The sequence below is a fragment of the Staurois parvus genome, unplaced genomic scaffold, assembly GCF_062004578.1.
Source record: "Staurois parvus isolate SC_StPar_1 unplaced genomic scaffold, SC_StPar_1.0 ptg000425l, whole genome shotgun sequence".
In the NCBI taxonomy this organism is placed as follows: domain Eukaryota; kingdom Metazoa; phylum Chordata; class Amphibia; order Anura; family Ranidae; genus Staurois; species Staurois parvus.
In genome coordinates, this window is record NW_028318221.1 from 5,086,337 (window position 1) to 5,110,422 (window position 24,086).

The 24,086-nt window shown below is 45.0% G+C and overlaps 1 protein-coding gene across 2 annotated transcripts in view; it reads right to left on the reverse strand.

Annotated features, from left to right (window-relative positions):
• The window catches only part of ZFR2 (zinc finger RNA binding protein 2), a 137,170-nt gene extending 127,613 nt beyond the window's left edge, over positions 1-9,557 (reverse strand). The window contains exons 1-2 of one of the 2 annotated variants that reach the window (XM_089687463.1): positions 9,436-9,557; positions 5,643-5,868 (exon numbers count right to left, since the gene is read on the reverse strand). In XM_089687463.1, coding sequence (XP_089543589.1) covers positions 5,643-5,868; positions 9,436-9,482 — 273 coding nt within the window. In that variant the 5' untranslated portion in view covers positions 9,483-9,557. Of the gene's footprint in view, positions 1-5,642; positions 5,869-9,187; positions 9,368-9,435 lie in introns of those variants that run through there. The other variant, XM_089687464.1, reaches the window with a different exon arrangement.
• Positions 9,558-24,086: the final 14,529 nt, after the last annotated feature.

Below are 24,086 nucleotides of genomic sequence, written 5' to 3' on the forward strand. Positions count from 1 at the left end.
TGTGGAAGAAGCAGAGTCTCCACCTCCTCATTAACACTGGGAGGCCAATAACAAACTCCAATGATTACCTTTCGTAGTACACACCCCCATCTGCAATTCTACCCATAATGCTTCAGCCTCATTACACTCTCCATCAATTATATCCTCTTTCACACTCGCTCTGAGATCATGTCTCATATACAGACACCACCACCTTTCCTTTTTACCCTGTCTCCCCAAAAGAGTACCTAGCCAAGAATATGAATGGGCCAGTCATGTGAAGAATGAAGCCAAGATTCAGCAATACCAATTAAATCATAGTTCTGTTCATGCACCAAAGCTTCCAACTCACCTATTTTGCTTGGCAGACTTCTGGCATTGGTGAACAAACATATTTTGCATATTTTTTATTTTCATACAAAATGGTACCAATTCCACTGATTGTTTGTAACATGGGAACAATCTTATCTGCTATAGCCCTCCCCCAATCTTTTCCCATTCCACCCACCAATAAGTACTGACCCCGTCTGATCTTTCTACCCAGTTATAATCTAATTCTCCCTCCCCCCTCGATCCTAGTTTAAATACTCCTCCAGCCTTCCCATAAACCTCTCCTCCAGCAAAGCAGACCCCCATTCCATTTAGGTGCAAACCATCTCTAGCAAATAGGCTGCACCCCAATGAAAAGTCAGCCCAGTGCTCTAGAAACCCAAATCCTTCCCTCTTACATCAGGTACATCATGCATTGAGTTCTCTAATCTCCCCGTCTTTCCTGACTTGCACATGGCACAGGTAATATTTCCAAGAATATCACCTTGAGAAAGGATTTCCCAGTAAGATGGTAGATCTTTTGGGAAGTGACTTTTCCTGCTTTCAGCAAAGTAGTAATGACAGACTGAGAAGCTCATCTGTCTCCTAAAACCTGGAATTCAACAGGCATGTCAAAGCCAGTGACTGAGAAGCCAGATGGAATCCTTCTGGGCCAGTTTGGTGCAATTAGAAATCACTGTCTTCTTTTGCTCTACTTAGTTTATAAGATGAGGTAGGATTATTAGGTTGCTTTCTTCAGGGCTGAAAGCCTCCTAGTGCCAAATTGGTGGGTTGATGTAGGGCCACAGCAGTGACATTGTCTGACTGCACCCTGATTGGGTGCCCTTGCAGAAGGGGTTTAATTGTGGCAGAGCCATGTTCATTGCTCTAAGACATAGCAACCATGAGGCCTAGAACTCTCATGAAGAATCTCTTTGTAGGTCTCTTTTCTGGAGGGAAAAAAAGCTTTGCTTGGGATGTATCCAAGACATGACCCAAGTATTCCAGATGCAGAAAAAGGCAGGAGAGCATATTTTTGAAAATTGATCCCCCAGCTGAAGACCTGGAGCATTTGGATTGCCCTGTGGAAGTTTTCAGATAGCTGGAAGGAGAGGAATCCTTCAGGAGATGATTGTCTGGATAACCTGTAACCTGAATGCCCCAAGTTCTGAGAAGTGCTAAGACCTTTGTGAATACTCTTGGAGCAGAGATTAAGCCAAAAAGCAGTGCGACAAGCTGGAAGTGACTGTCTTCGTTGCAAAGCCCAGAAAGCACTGAAGAGGTTAAATGTGAGTCACAGATAGGCATCTTGGGATGACTACAGATGCCCAACATTCCCTTTGTCTTAGAAAAGCAATAACTGACAGTGCAGATTCCAAGCTAAATTTTGGAATGTGAAGGTATTTATAGAGATATTTTAAGTCCAGAATAGGACAAAATGTCCCCATTGAACTTTGGTATAGTGAACATGCTGTAGTTAAAAAAAAAAAAAAAAAAAAAAAAAACACACAACACACACAAAACTTTGAACCAGTCTTGTGGAGGCACTGGCAAAACTTCCTGAGACATGAAATGGTTCATGGCATTTTGCAATGCTGATCATCTTTGGGCAGATTTTGATTGATTAAAGTGAGGAAAACCAGTGAAGGGGTATTGTGTACCCCTTTTGAAAGCACCAACTGAACCCAGGGCATCCCTTCATTGGGAAGAGGGTTCAGGGAAAACTTGCTGGGCTTTGTGGCCCATGCCTTGCACCAAAAGGAAAGGATGAAATTAAGTTTGGAATTTGAAGCCTGGGAAGAGTAACTGGGTGCCCTGCGCTGTGAGTAAAACCTTCCCTTCTGTGACATCTTTTATGAATTGATCAAGTGCCTCCCCAGACATTTTCCTTCAAAAAGCACATGTGTGAGGCATCTTTAGGCTTTTAATTACAAGATTATTTCCATGTGAATAAAGATTGGAGCTATTCTGAAAATCTTTCTAATGACATGCTTTAAGCAGAGCACATGACAATTGCTGTAAATGCTCTATTAAAACTCCATCCTGGAATAGAGGGTCATGTTGGTTGTTCATTGTTCTGATCCTATTTGCTGGAGATTGACATAATTAAATTGTAATGAGAGCTGGTTGCAGGGCTGAACCTGCATAAGTAAAAGAGAGCTTCTCAAATTTTCTATTTGCAGAATCTTTAAAAAAGGAGCATCTTCTAGGAGGTACATCAAGATGATTGTTAAGACTGAGATGACAGGATCATCTCCAAGAATAGACCACTTTTTAGTGAGCTTCACTGGATAGCATTCTGTAAAGATTTTGGAAGGAATGAAAATCCTTTCTGGAGTGATCTAATCATCATAAATTGAATATTCTATTTGTTCATGAATGGCCGACTGTCTTTGAAGATTTTGCAGGTCTCTTTTGTACCCAAAGGGCAATAGCGAGACATTGAAGAATCACTCTGAACAATTTGGGAGCAGAAGTGTGCTTTTCCACATTAGCCAGTATTCTGTGTGAAGCTCTCTCTTCAATAAAACATCAGTCTGGGGAAGAAAAATCTTCAGCAGATTCCTCAAATATTGTCTCTATGCCCTCTCATTCCCTTCTTGGTCTGACTTTTTCAAGGCAAGCATATCAGGATTTGACTCCGGTAAAGACATGGGAGTAGAAGAGGCCTGGACAGAAATGGCTGTATTAGAGCCACTATTTGTCCCAGGAATTGTGACAAATTCAGAGAATTCTGTTTTTGTTAGGTAGGCCACTTGCTGCATAAATGAAAGAGCTAGAATCGGACGCAGAGACCGGTGTTAAAATTGGGTTCTGCTCTGGTGCAAGGGGTGCATAGTCACCCTGAGGTAGAGTGTTGTATGGAGCTTTGGCACAGCAAATGTTCAGCTGCAGCTTGGCCATAGATATGGGAAAGGGTATTCACCTGTGGGGTACTCATGGAATAGTATGCAGCTAATAAGATAAGCGTGTCCAAAAGGAGATTTCACCAACCCAGGTGTAGACCATCCTGTAACGAATCCTCATGGTGAAAGGGTGCCCAAGTACTTTAAAAGGGCTCTAGGTGAAAGTGGCAGTAAGTATGTGACCTATGGTGTGATGTTACACCTCTGGTCATCCACCCGAGACTAAACTGAGTGGTTGAGTTTTAAACATTTGTACCAAAGTAAATACAGTTGAAATATAACCCAGGTCTTTCTCTGTAACGGGCAGAGATACAGGAAGACCGTGTTCTACCTGTCTATGAAGGTCGACTGTCTATAAAGTATAGGCTTCACCAGTCATGGTGAGCATACCTTCAAAAAGATCTTCAGGAAGGGATTCCTGGGGTTCCATAGGAATGGACCATGGCCCTAGACTTTTATAGCACCCCGTGGTTGACTACATGCATTGCACTAAACACCGAAGTGAGCATCCATGCAGGATCCGATGCTCAAAGCAACATCATAGGCTGTACCCAGCATGGAGGCTGGGTACAGCTCTGAAGCTGCTACTGAGATTGCATCAATACGGATGCACTACTGCCTCTGTGGCATTAGAAAACTAGTTATGCTAAGACTGATTTCTCTGTGATGGAAGGGGGGGGGGGGTCTTTTTTTGTTTTTTTACAGGGTATGCAGGATATGTAGGAAGGAACATTTTTAAGAATAGTTAGCTTTTACTAACACTTTAACACTGCCATACATGGCACGAATTTTGTTTGATTCTTGCTGAATTTAACAAAAATCAAATTGTGGGTGCTTGTGTCGACACCTCTTAGAGCAACAAAAGACAACTGCTCAACTGACTTATATAAAAAGGAGGAGTAGAAAATAGTCAAAGAGCAACTGACAATCAGATGATGCTGGCTATCAGAATATAATAGCCAGCAAGAAAGACTTATTCATCTGCACTGTTTAACATGGATGGAGGAATAGGGTACATTTCTTTTGTTCAGCCTGTAGCCTAAAAACACACCCAAGCACTATTCCTAACCACCAGAGCTGGGGGATCTGCTGAGTGAAGGTACTAATAAGCTAGGAATCTGCAGAACACACACTCACACACTTTGCCAAGCTTCATTAAAACCTCAAAAAAGGATGTTGAAGCAGTGGGCATCTTCATAAGTGTTAAGGTCAAAGCAAGTGTAAAATGGGCCCCAAGAATCACCACCTGAAAAGCACTGGAAGAACGTTTGGCACACAGCCTGCATCCAAATGCCTCTTGCCTATTCCTTGGGCTCTTAAATACAGTTTAGAAAAATACAACCCAAAATCATTTCTCCAGACTGCAAGTGACCCGGGATAAGAAGTGTACTATGGCATATCAAAAAAGGTGAGAAGGAAAGCAGTCAAGAAAAAAAGAGAAATGCAGCAATCACATTTATCAGCAACACTCATGAGCCACTTTATTAGGTACACCTTGCTAGTGCCAAGAAAAATATCACCTACAGCATTACACCACTAGCCTGAACAGTTGATACAAGGCAGGATGGATCCATGCTTTCATGTTGTTTACGCCAAATTCTAACCCTACCAGCAACCAGTCTGCCCATCCTCCTCTAACATCAACAAGCCATTTTCGTCCACACAACTGCTGCTCATTGGATATTTTCTCTTTTTTGGACCATTCGCTGTAAACCCTAGAGATGGTTGTGCGTGAAAATCCCATTAGATCAGCAGTTTTTTAAAATATTCAGACCAGCCTATCTGCAACCAACAACCATGCCATATTCAAAGTCACTTAAATCCCCTTTCTTCCCTATTCTGATGCTCGGATTGAACTTCAGCAAGTCATCTTCACCACGTCTAGATGCATAAATGCCATAGGATTGGCTGATCAGCAATTTGTGTTACCAAGCAATTGAACAGGTGTACATAATAAAGTGGCCGGTGAGTTTATATAAAGACCAATAACATTTCCAATTAGCACATATCCTTGTCCCTACGAAAAGCCTATGGACAAATCTGTCTATAGTAGCATCAACTAATGTGGTGATTTATTGAAAAACAAGGATGTTTGCATGAGTTCAACAATAGGAGAATTGGTATGAATGGAATAGACAGCCGAACTGCAGCAAAAATGTTTTGTTTAGTTGTAGATACAATGAGAAGGTTATCATTTCTGTCAGGATTTCATTTCTGTCTATAACCCCACTGGCAAGATTTTCCCTTCCTGCATGCCCCTGTAATGAGGGAGAGGCACGCATTTGTCTCCGAGAGAGTTAAGCACAAACACCATTTTGCCCCTTTCCACTGGTGAAATCATTAGGACAGAAAGCGGTTTGAAATCTCCCTAAAGTAGACACAGACAGCAATCAATACATAGAAATTAGGCCTTCAGAGAACAGATGTAAATACTTTGTCAATACACACCTGATAGCCATGATTGAAGGCTGACTGTTGCATTCGATTGTCTTTCCATGTTCCATAACCGGGATTAGTTTCTGTGTAGTTCTGATGACCCTCATAATCCACTGGCTGGATATTCTGAGATCCTTTGGGATATTTGCCATCTCCAGTATATGAATAACTTTGCATGTTTCTGCCAGGATAACTGGGTGTTGATGTAGTACGGGAATAGGTGGATTCTGTGTAAGAACTGCAATTAAAAAAACAAGCAGTTACATTGATTTAAAGAAATTAATATTACCAAATATGTGAATAACTTTTGGTTTTTTTTACCATTGACTGGCTTAAAGTAGAACAAAAAGGAAACACATTTTCTTTTTAATTTTAGATAGAGCAAGAGCGGGTTATAAACCCTGTCAGATTTTTTTTTCACTGCCTGTGTCCCATTATGGAGCTTTTCCTTCGCTTCCTGTCCCAAACAGGAAGTGAGAAGATATCCCTGCAAATTAAGGGAATTCCTTGGGGACCCCTAGGTCACCAGAACTAGTATCCCCATTGGAAGATTTCCCTTCTATTACTTTTCTGGGGACAAATCAAAATATGGGAATTTCTTTTACTTTCAATGAGAATAGTAAACAGAACAAATAGAGAAGGTGAAACACCCTTTCAGGGGCACAGACAACAAAAAAGACAAGTGTTCCAATTCCTCTGCACTCTATCCAAAACAAAAAAAAAGTATTACTTTTAGTTCTACTTAACGTGTATTGTTAATATCATGCCTATACTGTATAATTACTAACCTTAAAGGAGATCTAAAGTCACAGCATACACTTTCAATTTATAACATCAGTATTGTAATAGCAATACAAACAATTGTTATGTTCAATAATCTAACATGAAAAAAAAAAAATCTTGCTTCATGTTGAGAGCTGCATATCTGCTGGTCATTTATTTGTACAAATTTCTGGATTTCCTGCATGCTGGATTTCCTGCATTCCTTTGGTTTACTTTTGATTTCTAAAGACTAACATCCCATGGTACCTTGATGCCTGCAAGCGTGGTGATGTCATTTGTGTCCTGTACTGACTGTGCCTCCTGTAGTTCAGAATGCAGGCTCTGTGAAATGTGTGACAAAGCAGAGCATATGTACAGAGCATAGTGATTAGTTTTTAGGCCTTCGATGTTTTATTTTCACCTGGTGATCTGGCCAGTAAGTCTGTTTTTCAACAAACGCTGTCTTGCAGATAAAGCAATTAGAGGGTTAAAACACACCATTTACCACTGACAGGGGTGATTACAATTGTCAGCTTTTATTCATTTACGTAAAACACTCATCTCAAAAGGGAAAAAGCGTCTGCTGTAACTGTTTATAAAGTGTGAGCTGGAAACTGTGGCCATCCCAACATCAAGTAAAAAGGGGAGCAAAAAAAAAAAAATCTAAAAATTGTAGGGGGATGGGTAATTGCCTCTTGAAGTAAGTGGAAAAAAAAAAAAAAAGACTTCGATGTATATATATATATATATATATATATATATACAGTCATGGCCGAAATTGTTGGCACCCTTGATATTTCTCCAGGAAATCATGTATTTCTCACGAAACGTATTGCATTAACACATGTTTTGCTATACACATGTTTATTCCCTTTGTGTGTATTGGGACAAAACAAAAAAAGGGAGGAAAGAAAGCAAATTCGACATAATGTCACACAAACCTCCAAAAATGGGCTGGACAAAAGTATTGGCACCCTTTCACAACTGCGGATAAATAAGAATGTTACAAGCATGTGATGCTCCTGTAAACTCACCTGGGGCAAGTAACAGGTGTGGGCAATATAGAAATCACACCTGAAAGCAGATAAAAAGGAGAGACGTTCACTTAACCTTTGCATTGTGTGTCTGTCTGTGCCACACTAAGCATGGACAACAGAAAGAGGAGACGAGAACTGTCTGAGGACCTGAGAACCAAAATTGTGGCAAAATATCAACAATCTCAAGGTTACAAGTCCATCTCCAGAGAACTAGATTTGCCTTTGTCCACAGTGCGCAACATTATCAAGAAGTTTGCAACCCATGGCACTGTAGCTAATCTCCCTGGTCGTGGACGGATGAGGAAAATTGATGAAAGATTGCAACGCAGAATAGTCCGGATGGTGGATAAGCAGCCCCAAACATGTTCCAAAGACATTCAAGCTGTCCTGCAGGCTCAGGGAGCATCAGTGTCAGCGCGAACTATCCGTCGACATTTAAATGAAATGAAACGCTATGGCAGGAGACCCAGGAGGACCCCACTGCTGACACAGAGACATAAAAAAGCAAGACTACAGTTTGCCAAAATGTACTTGAGTAAGCCAAAAGCCTTCTGGGAAAACGTCTTGTGGACAGATGAGACCAAGATAGAGCTTTTCGGTAAAGCACATCATTCTACTGTTTACCGAAAACGGAATGAGGCCTACAAAGAACAAAACACAGTACCTACGGTAAAATATGGTGGAGGTTCAATGATGTTTTGGGGTTGTTTTGCTGCCTCTGGCACTGGGTGCCTTGACTGTGTGCAAGGCATCATGAAATCTGAGGATTACCAAAGGATTTTGGGTCGCACTGTAGGGCCCAGTGTCAGAAAGCTGGGTTTGCGTCCAAGATCCTGGGTCTTCCAGCAGGACAATGACCCCAAACATACGTCAAAAAGCACTCAGAAATGGATGGCAAAGAAGCGCTGGAGAGTTCTGAAGTGGCCAGCAATGAGCCCAGATCTAAATCCCATTGAACACCTGTGGAGAGATCTTAAAATTGCTGTTGGGAAAAGGTGTCCTTCCAATAAGAGAGACCTGGAGCTGTTTGCAAAGGAAGAGTGGTCCAAAATTCCGGGTGAGAGGTGTCAGAAGCTTATTGATGGTTATAGGAAGCGACTGATTTCAGTTATGTTTTCCAAAGGGTGTGCAACCAAATATTAAGTTAAGGGTGCCAATACTTTTGTCCAGCCCATTTTTGGGGTTTTGTGTGACATTATGTCATATTTGCTTTTCTGCCTCTGTTTTATATTTGTTCCAATACATACAAAGGGAATAAACATGTGTATAGCAAAACATGTGTTAATGCAATACCTTTTTTGTGTGAAATACTTGATTTTCAGGAAAAATATCAAGGGTGCCAACAATTTCGGCCATGACTGTATATACATATATACATACATACATACACACATATATCTCTTAGATTGTAAGCTCCAAGGGGCAGATCCCTCCTAACCATCTTCTATTGAACTGTATTGTTGCTATACTTTCTCCCTTTGTATTGTAAGGCGCTGAGCAAACTGTTGGCACTATATAAATCCTGTAAAATAATAATATAAAAAGCACAACACACAGACTGTGGGGGATTGTGATGTAATTGGCCTATAAACACTAGGCAAAAAGAATATATATATATATATGACTGGGCAGTGAATGAACACACAAGGGTGGATTGTACCTTTTGCCATCTGGCCCTCCTTCCCCTCCCCCTGGTTCTAAGTCACTATTGAGTTTCCTAGGAGACCAAGACATAGATAAACACAAGCCAGCACGCACCAATCACACTCCCACTGCTACTACCCGGAAAGCCAGCACCTGCACTCAGGCAGGCAAGGTCTGAGCCCATTGCCATCACGTCAGAAGGCGAACAGCCATGGACCTCTCTGCTTCTGCTGCGTGCCAGCCCTCCATTTTACACAGAGAGCACCATCCTCCTGCTCCTGACATCTGCCGGCTCTTTTATCGATTTCTCCTTTCCGCTTCCCATTACCGATCCCATCCCAGCGGCTATGCTAGGACAATACCTGTGGTATCCATCGTTATTGAAGCCGTAACAATTATTGGCAGCCATGTTGGGTACTTTAGCAAAGCGGGAGCCAGTGCAGAAGGCGCGGCTTCTGAAGAGCAGGTGACCTCAAAAGACCACGTGATAGCGCCAGTGCTCTGCCGGTCTTCCGGGTTCGTCTAGTGAGAAGGTTGTTGGTTAGGAAGTGTGATAAAATGGCAAATAATAGGAAAAGAAAGTACTGGAGGATAATTGCAAGCAACGGTAATGTTATGTTACAACAGTAGTGGTTATGTAAGCGGCTGGGAGCGTGTTGCATTCTACATTTAGTCATAGGTGCAGGCAGACCTGGTTACCTGCCATGTTTGGGACTTAAAGGCATAGTTCACCTTTATAACAAATAAATACAAATTGCTTATGCAGATAAGGGATGCCTGGAGATACAAACAAACGGTGCAGCTCTGGCCAACGTTGGATAATGTGCGTTCCATTGAGTTGACACGAAATACGCAGTATACAGGACTCTTCAGAGTGCACCGCACCCCTGGGATGTAAGGTTCCATAGGATTTAAATAGAAGTATCTTTATTGCTTTTAAGCAGAGTGAAAGCAGGAGGTGGTGTAAGGGTTAATTTCAGTCAGGATGCTCTCAGTCTCCCATCCAACCTGGGGTGCTTACCCGGGAATAAGATCAGAACACACCAAGGTTTTGCAAATCTTATTCCGAACTTTAATCACTAAGTTCAAACTGAAATGTGCAAGGTGGACAGATACAGTGCCTTGGAAAGTTATTCATACCCCTTGACATTTTCCACATATTTACATGTTACAACCAAAAATGTAAATGGATTTTTTTGGGGATTTTATGTGATAGGCAAACACAAAATGGCACATAATTGTGAAGTGGAAGGAAAATAAATGATTTTCAAAATTTTTTACAAATATCTGAAAAGTGTATTTGGCCCCCTTTACTTTGATACCCCTTGTAGCAAGCGTACACACAGTGATGGACGCGGTTCAACCATTTTGTTAAGCATTCTCCATGTTGTCCCATAATCCTCCCTCTCTGTTCCTTTACAGTGACATGTGGCCTGAGTGATGAAAAGTGTTACAGGAGGCCAAAACACAGCAGGGAGCTATAACTATAACACCCCCAAGGGAGCTGGGGCCTCGCTGTCTAAAGAAGCTGAGCACTTTGGCATCTCGTAAAAAGATAACCCAAGCCTTCCCCTGAGTTCAAAGACATTCCCGAGGAGTAAGAGACTAGATAACACTTTTAAAATCTATTTTTCCCCTATCTCATAACTTTTAATATGAGAGACTTGCATAAAAACCAAGTCTATCTTCAGATGGCCCACAATTAGACAAATCGTTTGATAGGTCACACTCCCTGACTGGAATACCTAGGAAAGCAGAAAATTACATCTCTTGAACCCTTCAAATATGTATTTCATATGTAACCGTTCCTCAGATGCATCTGCATACTAATCTACCCGCGGGTGGAATGGTACTTGTGAAAAAAAGGGGGAGAGAACAATGTTCTTGGACAACTTGCCAGCCAGCTTGCTAACAACCAAATTAACCTGTCTAACAGTATGCGTTTATAACAGGGGTTTAGTTAGCACACATTTGCAAATACATACGTAAGCCACAGAGCCACGACACGGCACCCTGATCATCTGTGGTCCTAACTCTAAAATTTATGAGTCCCCATAGTAGAGGCACATGCATTTAATGGATAGATCAAGGGCAGGTGGACCTGAGGGAGCCACCCCTCTTAAAGGCAAAGGAGTGCACTGGACCCCAGCATGTAGCACAATGGCAACCAGGGCCCTAGTGCACCCACGTACCAAAAACTCAAACATGCATAAAAGTGGCCACCCGCCCAAGTCTATAACTGGCTTATGAAGCAAGGACACAAACAGGCATCACATAGTGAAAAAAAGGGGGAGAGAACAATGTTCTTGGACAACTTGCCAGCCAGCTTGCTAACAACCAAATTAACCTGTCTAACAGTATGCGTTTATAACAGGGGTTAAGTTAGCACACATTTGCAAATACATACGTAAGCCACAGAGCCACGACACGGCACCCTGATCATCTGTGGTCCTAACTCTAAAATTTATGAGTCCCCATAGTAGAGGCACATGCATTTAATGGATAGATCAAGGGCAGGTGGACCTGAGGGAGCCACCCCTCTTAAAGGCAAAGGAGTGCACTGGACCCCAGCATGTAGCACAATGGCAACCAGGGCCCTAGTGCACCCACGTACCAAAAACTCAAACATGCATAAAAGTGGCCACCCGCCCAAGTCTATAACTGGCTTATGAAGCAAGGACACATAAGGACCCTGTTATAAACGCATACTGTTAGACAGGTTAATTTGGTTGTTAGCAAGCTGGCTGGCAAGTTGTCCAAGAACATTGTTCTCTCCCCCTTTTTTTCACTATGTGATGCCTGTTTATGTGTCCTTGCTTCATAAGCCAGTTATAGACTTGGGCGGGTGGCCACTTTTATGCATGTTTGAGTTTTTGGTACGTGGGTGCACTAGGGCCCTGGTTGCCATTGTGCTACATGCTGGGGTCCAGTGCACTCCTTTGCCTTTAAGAGGGGTGGCTCCCTCAGGTCCACCTGCCCTTGATCTATCCATTAAATGCATGTGCCTCTACTATGGGGACTCATAAATTTTAGAGTTAGGACCACAGATGATCAGGGTGCCGTGTCGTGGCTCTGTGGCTTACGTATGTATTTGCAAATGTGTGCTAACTAAACCCCTGTTATAAACGCATACTGTTAGACAGGTTAATTTGGTTGTTAGCAAGCTGGCTGGCAAGTTGTCCAAGAACATTGTTCTCTCCCCCTTTTTTTCACTATGTGATGCCTGTTTATGTGTCCTTGCTTCATAAGCCAGTTATAGACTTGGGCGGGTGGCCACTTTTATGCAGGAATGGTACTTGTGCCTAGGAAAAGTTATGAGCCAAAATATGAGTTAGAGATTTTGGTTCTAGTTTGGGTCTCTGCCCAGACAATCTCTCCCTAAATTAGGCATTGGTCCTTGGCTTCAGAGACACCCCCTGCTGGGGGATTACAAAATAGGCTGTCAGGCCTAAGAGTGTAAGTTGAAGAATTCTCCCTTTTAACATCAGAACCACCTTGGGAGACCGTGCCTTTTCGCTCTGAAACGTGATCTGCAAACCCAAGGCTGATTGGCAAGTACTTTAACCTCCTTTCTGTTACCTCTTTGCTGTGCTGTTGTTCTCTGTATATTTATATATATATATATATAGGTTACATCTTTTTTTTCTGTAAATATTTTTATTGCACCTATTTGACCTTTTTGTAATAAATATTTCTTTCTGAAAGTGTCGAACTGTTTCTATAGCTCCTTTAATGCAATTTATGAATTCCTGCCTCTAAAAGAGCGCTACTGTGTTTTGTTTAACCTTCTGTATAACCTGTCTGTGGTGACAGTGCTATACAAACGATTATCTCAACCATCATAGTGTTATTGCTGATATTGCCGAGTTTCCTCTTTCTCTGTACAAAAAGGAGGTGGTGGCAGTGTGAACGGTTGGTTAATTGCATAATTAACCTGACCCAGTAACAATCACATGCAGGCTGCCGATACATCGATTTGAGGTCCAGTGAGCTGGAAAATCATTGTGCAGGGTGCAGCTGAGCGTGGCATTGTTACGCACGTAACATCGCGGTTTCAGATTGGCTAGTCCTTTGGTCACGAGTTTGGTGAGAAGGTTCTGACGCGCGATCGTCACACCCCTAACTAAAATCTAGTGGGGCCAATTGCCTTCAGAAGTCACCTAATTAGTAAACCCAGTCTACCTGTGTGTAATTTTAATCTCAGTATAAATACAGCTGTTCTGTGAAGCCTCTTAGCCTGGGTTCACATATATGCAGTGTGGTATATAACATGTGATTTGCACAGGAACCGCACCGTATTCCTGTGCAAATTACATGCGATTGGAGCCATACATTTTGTCAGAATTTCCTTTTTCCCTGTAAAATAAAGACTTTACATCAAGCAGTATATGAGACGTTCACCAAATATTTACTGATGGTGAACCAATTGTCATTTAAATCACACAGACCAGAAAGATTTAGCTGCAGTGAATGTTTGTTGAATGTCAGATTCACTGTTTTATAAATATGAACCTTAGAGTCTACAGTTAGCTATTTGCCTGAAGAACTTCAGCAAGACATGTTGGGAATACATTGTAATATACTTTATAACTTATAATAAGAGGGTCACCTTTGTGGAGATCTGTGATTAAAAGATGGCATGGCTACATTTTGCTGAATATTGGGTATGGCTTTTTAGAGTCTTAACCTACTACAATATACACCACAAACATATCATGCAGTCTTTTACCCACAAAAAATTAAAAGTTTGCAGCTCCAAATACTGCTGCTGCTGACTTTTAAAAGGACACATTCCTGTCCAGGGATCCAGCACTGTCCGCACCCAGGCCGGTTCTGAGCCAGTCTTCAGGTCCCTGACACCGCCATGTTTATTGTGGGAAGCCAGCTATGAATCCTTGCAGCTTCACATCCGGCTTCCCACTGCACATGTGCATGTTGCACTGCGTTTTGTGAATGGACCTGCAGCATCTTGGGACCTGTGATGTGTGCCATAAGGCTTCAAAGGTTCCAAAGCACGGGGAGAGGGGCTGAACTTCAGCCTAGGTGATCCGAGCAAAAGTGGGTACATACCAAAACTAGTTATCTGCTTCCCCAGAAAAAAAAGTTCCCAAAAGTTAAAGAGGAGGGGAAGGGGAAAAGCGGAACTTCACCCGAAAGGGTCTTTCATGCACACCTAAACCTCAAGACAAGGGATTACCTCCAATACCAGACCTCCATCATTCAGTGTTTAATGCTCAATAAGCCCCTTGATCCCCACCTACTCAGTAGTTTCTGGCACTACAGTTGTTCTGTCATCTGGCAGGTACAGCACCCTTCATCTGTCCCCACCTGGCCTCTCCCTCACTATTCTGTCAGGAAGGCTGTGCCTGTTTTGTACTAGCTTACCATGGAAAATGGGTGTCTATCACTGGATTTTACCATCCAGAAGTAATGTGCACCCCACCAACATCCTGCAAATTATCTGTTCAATTTTTTTATGTTTTGTTTTAATTGGAGGCGGTTCATTTACTGAATCCATGTAAAAAAATATAATGAAAACTGATCCAATGGGCTGAGGTGCTTCTGCATATCTCTCTACATTCTGAAAACTACCTATCTCTTAATTTTTCAAGTTGTAGCAATGGGAAACTGTTCATCTGGTGGTGCTGTGACCTGCTGATATTCATAGTGCATAGCGGCCTGATCATCTAAGTAGGTGTTGGTGTCAGTGTAAAAAAGTATTCTAACACTGGTGGTTTCCTGGTTTTCTAGAAGTGCAAATACTACCTGTGCCAGACTGTTCTTATTAATTTTCTTTCTTTTCCTCTGTTACCAGTAGTCTATATATTTTTTCCAATGAAACTGTGGGGCCAGGTCTTCCTGCATGATATGAAATGCCCTGCTTCATTCCTAAAAAAAAAAAAAAAAAGATCTAAGGACAAGGCAGGGTGTAGATACTGTGCACAGACAGTATAAAATGTTCCTATTGCGTTCCTTTTGTTTTCCATATGCCAACTTACCTGCTTTATGCTGGATAAACATACAAAACCACCTTAATATTTTGCCTTTCCCATCGACTCAAACACATTTCACAATAACAAAATGTAATATAATTTATCTGAAACCATAGTTAAGTAAAATGGGACAGTACATGTCTGCTTAGCAGCAACTGTTGGGACACTAAAAACATTGGTCAGGACCAAATATCATATAACATAGTGTATACTGTCCAATGGTCAGGAATATCCCCGCTTCAGTCTATCCTGAACTCAGCGGCCAGACTCATTCACCTTACCAACCGCTCCGCTTCTGCCACCCCCCCTCTGTCATTCCCTCCACTGGCTCCAGATTGACCAATGCATTAAATTCAAACTACTAACACAGACATACAGAGCCATTCATAACGCTGCCCCAAACTACCTCACCGACCTGATACCCAAATACCACCCAACCCGTACTCTTCGCTCCTCACAAGACCTCCTACGTTCTAGCTCCCTGGTCTCCACCTCCCACGCCCGACTGCAGGACTTCCTCCATCCTCTGGAACTCACTACCCCAATCCATCAGACTGTGACCTACCCTCCTCACCTTTAGGCACACCCTGAAATCCCATCTCTTCAGGGAAGCCTACCCCGCCCTCACCTAACAGCCGATCTCCTCCACTCCTACTACTCCATCCCCCACAGCCACTTCCTCCTGTACCACTATCCCCTCCCTCCTAGATTGTAAGCTCGAAAGAGCAGGGCCCTCGAACCCCTCGTGTATTGTTCTGTTACTGTATTGTCTCATGTACTGTCCCCCACTATAATGTACAGCACTGAGCAAACCTTTTAGCGCTATATAAATACTGTATAATAATATGTAGTGTAGCATAGGACAGAGCATATACAAAGCCATAGCCAAGAGTATATAAAATACAGCTTACCAGAGTGCAAGCAGTATGGTGTATACACATATAACACACTTCCCAATATATTGCTGGTCAGTGGGAGAAAACAATGTCCCATCTTCAGTGGACAGTTGGAGGAAAAAGGTCTCATGGTCAATGTCCCTGGGAGGTATACTGCACTAGTGTTACTATATGTCCACAAAATAGAATGCTCTGGTGTCAGTGCTTATTGAAGCAAGAATGTCCTGGGGTCAGTGTCAATGGCGATAGAATTCCACCTGACAAGTGTCCATAGAATGAAGAATATACTTCACAATGTCAATGAGAAGATGATTTCCCAGATGTTGTCTATTTGAGGAAAAATGGCAGAACAGGGCGTGTCAACAGGAATACCCTAGCATCAGTGTCACGTACCTGGATAGTGAACCTGACGTGAAGAGGCAGGCCTCCCGTACAACCCTGGCTCAAGCAGCTGTAGGGGCACGGCGGGGTATGAGTGCCTGTGATCAGTCCAGTAGGTGATATTCCAGCAGTAGCTGGTAGGCAGATGAGCTGCAGGGCAGGCTGAAGGCAGAGAGCAGGACCCGGGTGCAGCCGTGCTGGATGGATCACTGAGGAGCAAGGTTGAGGATGCAGGGTCAGACGAGCCAGGTTCGGTAGCAGTCGGGCAGATCAGGCATAGACAGCAGGAGGAAGTGTAGTTGGGTCACGGGCCAGGTCAGCAGCGGAGGATCAATCAGACAGGAGCAGGAGGCAGAAGGCTAATCCAGGACAAGCCAGAGGTCAGGGCAGGTAGCAGACAAGCGGAGGTCAGGAACAAGCTGGGTCAGTATCAGGAGTCAAGCACAGGAATTGGGAACACAAGCGGGATTAAAGAACAAACGGCAATGAGACATTACTGCAGCCAGTTTACATAGTCCTTTTGGTGCCAGCATTAATGACAGGCGCGTTCCTGGATGCACGAGTGCCCGCGCATGTGCGCACGCCTATGCCCAAGCACCCGCACATCTGCCCAGCTCGTAATAGTTCTGCACACGTGCATATTTGTGCATCGCGAATCTTCACCTGTACTATGGGCAGGCCTTTCCTGACAATCAGTGTCTGCTGGAGGAAGATATAACCCGTTGGAAGAAGACCATGACAGTTTGCTGGTGTCAGGAAAATATTGCTGGACAAAGATTGTACGGCTAAGTTAGCAGATTTTTAAGGCATAGTGAGAGACCACACTATCTTGTAAAATTATCACAGATTATCCACATAAAATCCCAGAAAATATGTTTGAAACAGACAATACATACAGTGAAGGAAATAAGTATTTGTTCCCCTGCTGATTTTGCATGTTTGCCCACTCACAAAGAAATGATCAGTCTAAAAATCAAATGGTAGGTGTATTGTAACACTGAGAGACAAAATAGCAAAAACAAATTCAAAAGAAATGAATGTCTAACAAATTATGCACTGATTTGCATGTTCATGAGGGAAATAAGTATTTGATCCCCTTCACAAAACATGACTTAGTACTTGGTGGCAAATCCCTTATTGGCAATCACAGAGGTCAGACATTTCCTGTAGTTGGCCACCAGGTTTGCATATATCTCGGGAGGGATTTTGGCCCGCTCCTCTTGGCAGATCCTCTCCAAGTCGTTAAGGTTTGGTGGGTGACGTTTGGCAACCCGAACTTTCAGCTCCCTCCACAGATTTTCAATTGGATTAAGGTCTGGAGACTGGCTAGGCCACTCCAGGACCTTAATGTGCTTCTTGAGCCACTCCTTTGTTGCCTTGGCCGTGTGTTTTGGGTCATTGTCATGCTGGAACACTCATCCATGACCCATTTTCAATGCCCTGGCTGAGGGAAGAAGGTTCTCACCCAAGATTTGATGGTACATTGTGGTCCCAGCTTCCTGAAGATCATTGACAAGATCCTTACGTGTAATTCTGGGATGATTCCTCACTGTTATCATGATCATTATCACTCCACGAGGTGAGATCTTGCATGGTGCACCAGACCTAGGGAGACTAACAGTTTTGTTTCTATTCCATTTGCGAATGATTGCACCAACTGTTGTCACCTTCTCACCAAGCTGCTTGGCAATAGTTTTGTAACTCAGTCCAGCCTTGTGTAGGTCTAAAATCTTGTCCCTGACATCCTTGGACAGCTCTTTGGTCTTTGCCATGGTGGAGAGTTTGGAATCTGATTGTTTGATTGCTCCTGTGGACAGGTGTCTTTTATACAGGTAACAAAATGAGATTAGCAGCCAAGGCAACAAAGGAGTGGCTCAAGAAGAAGCACATTAAGGTCCTGGAGTGGCCTAGCCAGTCTCCAGACCTTAATCCGATTGAAAATCTGTGGAGGGAGCTGAAAGTTTGAGTTGCCAAACGTCAGCCACCAAACCTTAATGACTTGAAGAGGATCTGCCAAGAGGAGTGGGCCAAAATCCCTCCTGAGATGTGTGCAAATATGGTGGCCAACTACAGGGAACATCTGACCTCTGTTATTGCCAACAAGAGATTTGCCACCAAGTACTAAGTTATGTTTTGTGAAGGGGATCAAATACTTACACCGTGTTCCAAATTATTATGCAAATTATATTTTTCTCATTTACCTAAATAATTGATGTAAATAACAGTCAGCATAATTCTCATGTTATCAACTTTTAAGACTACAATTCAAATTTTATTGAACAAACCTCCTAATGATAACAGTATTTTATTTAAACATAAAAACTTACAATGCACTGTTCCACATTATTACGCACAGTAAGTTTCAAAACACTTTATAGGTTGTAAAGAACTGAAAATTGTCATTTATTGTGTTTGCAGCATATTTACTGAAATCAAAAGCTATTTCAATCAAACTTTTGACAACATTTTAACTTTTTAAACATTTTAATAGGTCACGTTTTATTTTAACATAGGACCCCTTATTTGATAGCAGCTTCACAAGTCTTGCATCCATTGAACAGTGTCTGCTTGAATTTGTTTGCAAGATGTCAGAATAGCCTCCCAGAGCTGCTGTTTGGCTGTAAACTGCCTCCCACCTTCATAGATCTTTTGCTTGAGGATGCTGCAAAGGTTCTCAATAGGATTGAGGTCAGGAGGATGGAGGCCACACCATTATTATTATTATTATTATACAGTGTTTAGCACAAAAGGGTTTGCTCAGCGCTGTACATTACCGTGGGGGACAGAACATGAGACAAAACAGTACAATACAACACACGAGGGGTTTGAGGGCCCTGCTCTTTCGAGCTTACAATCTAGGAGGGAGGGGATAGTGGTACAGGAGGAAGTGGCTGTGGGGGATGGAGTGGTAGGAGGAGATCGGTTGTTAGGTGAGGGTTGGGTAGGCTTCCCTGAAGATATGGGATTTTAGGGTGCGCCTGAAGGTGAGGAGGGTAGGTGACAGTCTGATGGATTGGGGTAGTTCCAGAGGATGGAGGAAGTCCTGGAGAAATCCTGCAGTCGGGCGTGGGAGGAGGATACTAGGGAGCTGGAGAGTAGGAGGTACTGTGAGGAGCGAAGGGCAGGGGTGGGGTGGTATTTGGGTAACAGGTCGGTTAGGTAGTTTGGGGCAGCGTTGTGAATGGCTTTGTATGTCAGAGTTAGTAGTTTGAATTTAATGCGTTGGGCAATCGGGAGCCAGTGAAGAGATTGGCAGAGGAGGGTGGCAGAAGTGGAGTGGTTGGTGAGGTGGATGAGTCTAGCCACTGAGTTCAGGATAGACGAGTGGGGATAGCGTTTGTTTGGGCCAGTGAGAAGGGAGTTGCAGTAGTCCAGGCGTGAGATAATGAGGGAGTGTACGAGTTGTTTAGTAGTGTCTGGGGTGGGGAACATACGTATCTTGGAGATGTTGCGAAGGTAGAGCCTGCATGACTTTGATAGTGATTGGACGTGAGGTTGGAAGGAAAGGTTGGAGTCTAGGGTGACACCCAGGACTTTGGTGTGTGGGGTGGGATTGATGGTGGCTTTGCTAGTCGTGATGGAGAGGATGGGGGGGGGGGGCGCGGGTTGGGGGGAAAACTAGGAGCTCAGTTTTGGACAGGTTTAACTTGAGGAAATGGAGCGACATCCAGTCTGATATGTCGTTCAGGAGGTGGGCGATGCAGGGGGAGAGTGAGGGGGTGAGTTGAGGGGTGGAGAGGTAAATTTGTGTGTCGTCGGCATAGAGGTGATAGTTGAAGCCGTGGGAATCAGTTTGCCAAGGGAGGAGGCGTAGATAGAGAAGAGAGCCTTGGGGGACACCGACAGAGAGGGGGAGGTGGCAGCGTTATAGGTAACGCTGAAGGAGTGTTGGGATAGGTAGGAGGAGAACCAGGAGAGAGCAGCGTCCCTGATGCCAAAGGAGTGCAGTTTAGTAAGGAGGAGGGGGTGGTCGACTGTGTCGAAAGGCCACGGAGAGGTCGAGGAGCAGGAGGACTGACTAGTGGCCATTAGCTTTGGCGGTTAGCAGGTCGTTAGTGATTTTAAGTAGGGCGGTTTCGGTGGAGTGTAGGGGACAGAAGCCAGACTGTAGTGGATCAAGGAGGTTGTTATCAGTGAGGTGGGCGCTTAGGCGATTTGTAGGCTAAGCGCTCAAGGAGCTTGGAAGAGAATGGCAGCAGGGAGATGGGTCTAAGGTTGTTTAGGTCCGTGGGGTCAAGGGAGGGTTTTTCGAGTATGGGGGTGATGTATGCGTGCTTTATGGGGGAGGGGAATGCGCCAGTAGAGAGGGAGAGATTGAAGATGTGGGTGAGGAAGCGAATGATGGAAGAGGGGGGTGACTGGAGGAGTTGTGAGGGGATAGGGTCCAGGGGGCAACTGGTGAGGCGGGCTTCAGTGAAGACCTTAGTGACCTCCTCAGTGGTAGCAGGGCTGAAGGAGCGGAGTGTTGGGGCGGTTATAGTGTGCGGGGCATTGGGTATGGTGGGGGGCAGTGCGGTTGCGAGGTCGAAGGAGGGGAGTTGAGGGGGTGATGGAGGGAGGCTAGGTGGAGAGGTAGATTGTGAATTGACAATGCCCTTACGGATTGCGTCAATCTTGTCTTGGAAATGATTGGCAATCTCGTGGGCGGTGAGTGAGGTACTGGGTGGAGGTGGGGGAGAGAGCAGGGATTTGAAAGTGGAGAAGAGCCGGTGAGGACAGGTGGAGAGGGTTACGAAATAGGCTTGCTTGGCGGCGTGGAGGGAGGTGGTGTAGGTGAGGAAGGTGGATTTGTAGAGGGAGAACACTCGAGGAGATCTGGTTTTGCGCCATAATCGCTCCAGCGCACGACTGCGTCGTTTGAGACATTTTGTATGGTCATTCTGCCAGGGTTGAAGCGGTCGGGTCTGATGTTACGCATGGTTAGGGGTGCCAGGAGTCTAGGGCAGCTGACAGTGAGTCGTTGTACGCAGTAGTGGCCAGGTCAGGTCATGATAGTGGAAGGATACTGTCGTACAAATGGTCAGCTGCCGAGTGGAGATGGGCCGGGTTCAGGTTGCGGAGGTTATGGCTGGTGATGGTTTGATGCTTTGGGGGGGGGGGGAGTTAGAGGAGGGGGAGATGGAAAACGTGAGGAGGTGGTGGTCAGAGAGTGGGAAGGGGGTGTTGGTGAAGTTGTGGAGGGTGCAGAGGTGGGAGAAAACGAGGTCCGGGGTGTTCCCATCGGTGTGGGTGGAGGACTGTGTGAGCGCGAAAGAGGAGGTTAGGAGGAGGAATTGGAAAGTAGCCGGGTTGTTGACGTTGATGGGGATATTGAAATCCCCGAGAATGATGGTTGGTAGCTCAGAGGAGAGGAAGAAGGGAAGCCAGGCGGCAAAGTCATCCAGGAAGACGGATATGGATCCTGGAGGCCGATAGATTACTGCAATCCTCAGAGGGATGGGAGAGAAGAGCCGGATGCAGTGGGCCTCGAAGGAGGAGAAGGATAGGGAGGGGGGGGTTAGGGAGGACCTGGAAGGCGCTCAGCGGTGGCAAGAGCATGCCGACCCCACCGCCCCTGTGACCACTCGGTCTGGGTGAGTGGGTCCAGACGAGGCCTCCATAGGTGAGTGCTGCAGGGGAGGTGGAGTCGGTGGCTTGGATCCAGGTTTTGGTTACCGCTAGGAGGTTGAGGGAGTGGGAGACAAAGAGGTCATGGATGGCGGTGAGCTTGTTGCAAACCGAATGGGCGTTCAGGAGTGCAACCGAGAGAGGAGGGGTGGAATGCGGGGAGGAGGGGGACGGGTATGAGGTTGAGCGGGCTGCAGCGGCTGGCGGGAGCAGGAGGGTGCCTAGAGAGAGAGTGGGGAGGTGGGGGGCCAGGGTTCGGGGAGATGTCACCGGCGGTTAGGAGAAGGGTGAGGAAGGTGGCATGGGAATGGGATGTGCAGGAGCGTGTGGATCTGTTAGTGGTGGCGTGTGGGTCGGCGGGAGTGTGGAGTATTAGGAGTAGGTGGTGAGAGCTGGAGTGGGGAGAAGGAAGAAGTGAAGGAGCAAAGAAGAGCTGTTTTGGGGGAGTAGGAGGGTAGAGGGAGGCGATTTTGGGAATGGAGGAGAGGAGTACAAGGAAGAGGAGTGCAGGTGGCATGTTAGAGTGAGCGGAGTGCTGGTCAGATTGGGCAGGTGAGAGGTTTCACATCAGGGCGTGATGATGCGGAGAGTCTGTCACGTCGTGGCGGTGTTCATCTGTGTCCATCTGTAGGAGGAGAGTGAGAGTGGTGGGTGGCTGGGTCAGCAGCTGGCTAGTTGCAGTCTGTGGGTGCTGTGGCTCGGCGACTGGATGAGCTGTAGGGCGCGGGGTCTGAGGATGCCGAGGGCCCGGGGTTGGGGGAGATGCAGAGGGCCTGGCTTCAGGGGCTGCCGAAGGCCCGGCGTCAGGAGGTGGTGTAGGCTGACGTCTGGAGGCGGTGCAGGCCGATGTCTGGAGGTGGAGTGGGCTAGGCGTTGGCAGGCGCAGCAGGGCCCGGCGGCAGTGGGTGCCGCGGGCCAGTGCGTGTGGATGCCGCGGGCAAGCGAATGAGGGCGCTAAGGGGCCCAGCATCTGTGGGAGCGGTAGGGTCCGGCGATCGTAGGTGTTGTAAGGCCCGGCGTCAGGGGGTGCAGGAGGCCGCGTGGCAGGCTTGCCTCCGCCGGACTGGACGACCATGACTTTCTCTCCTTTTATCCCCATAGCAGCCATTGATGCAGAAGTATTCTTTGCAGCATGAGATGGTGCATTGTCATGCATGAAGATGATTTTATTACGGAAAGCATAGTTCTTCCTTCTGTACCAGGGAAGAAAGTGGTCAGTAATAAACTCCACATACTTTGCAAAGGTCATCTTTACACCTCCGGGGACCCTAAAGGGGTCGACCAGCTCTGTTCCCATGATTGCGGTCCAAAACATGATTCCACCACCGCCTTGCTGATGTCGCAGCCTTGTTGGAACGGGGTGGCCGTCCACCAACCATGCACTACTCCATCCATCTGGACCATCCAGGGTTGCACGGCACTCATCAGTGAACAGGACTGTTTGAAAATTAGTCTTCTTTTATTTTTATGCCAATTGCAGCCATTTCTGCTTGTGAGCATTGGTTAGTGGTGGCCGAATAGAAGGTTTATGCACAGTTGCAAGATTCTGGAGGACTCTACACCTTGATGTCCGTGGGACTCCAGAGGCACCAGCAGCTTCAAATATCTGTTTGCTGCTATGTAATGGTATTTTAGCAGCTGCTGTCTTGATCCGATGCATGGATCTGGCAGAAATCTTATTCAATGTGCCTTTATCTGCACAAACCCGTCTGTGCTCTGAATCAGCCACAAATCTCTTAATAGTGCGATGATCACGCTTAAGTTTTTGTGAAATATCTAATATTTTCATGCCACGTCCAAGGCATTGAACTATTTCACTCTTTTCGGCAGCAGAGAGATCCTTTTTCTTCCCCATATTGCTTGAAAATGGTGCTCTGCTTAATAATGTGGAACACCCACCTTTAGTAGTTTTTCCTTAAATTGGGCTCACTGGCCAATCTAATTATCACAGGTGTCTGAGATTGTTTTCAGTGATCAAAAGAGCCCTGAGACACAATGCCATCCATGAGTTAAACTGAAAAAAAAAAGATTTGATCTTTGTGACACTTAAAAAGGATTTGCATAATAATTTGGAACAGGGTGTATTTCCCTCATGAACATGCAAATCAGTGCATAATTTGTTAGACATGCATTTCT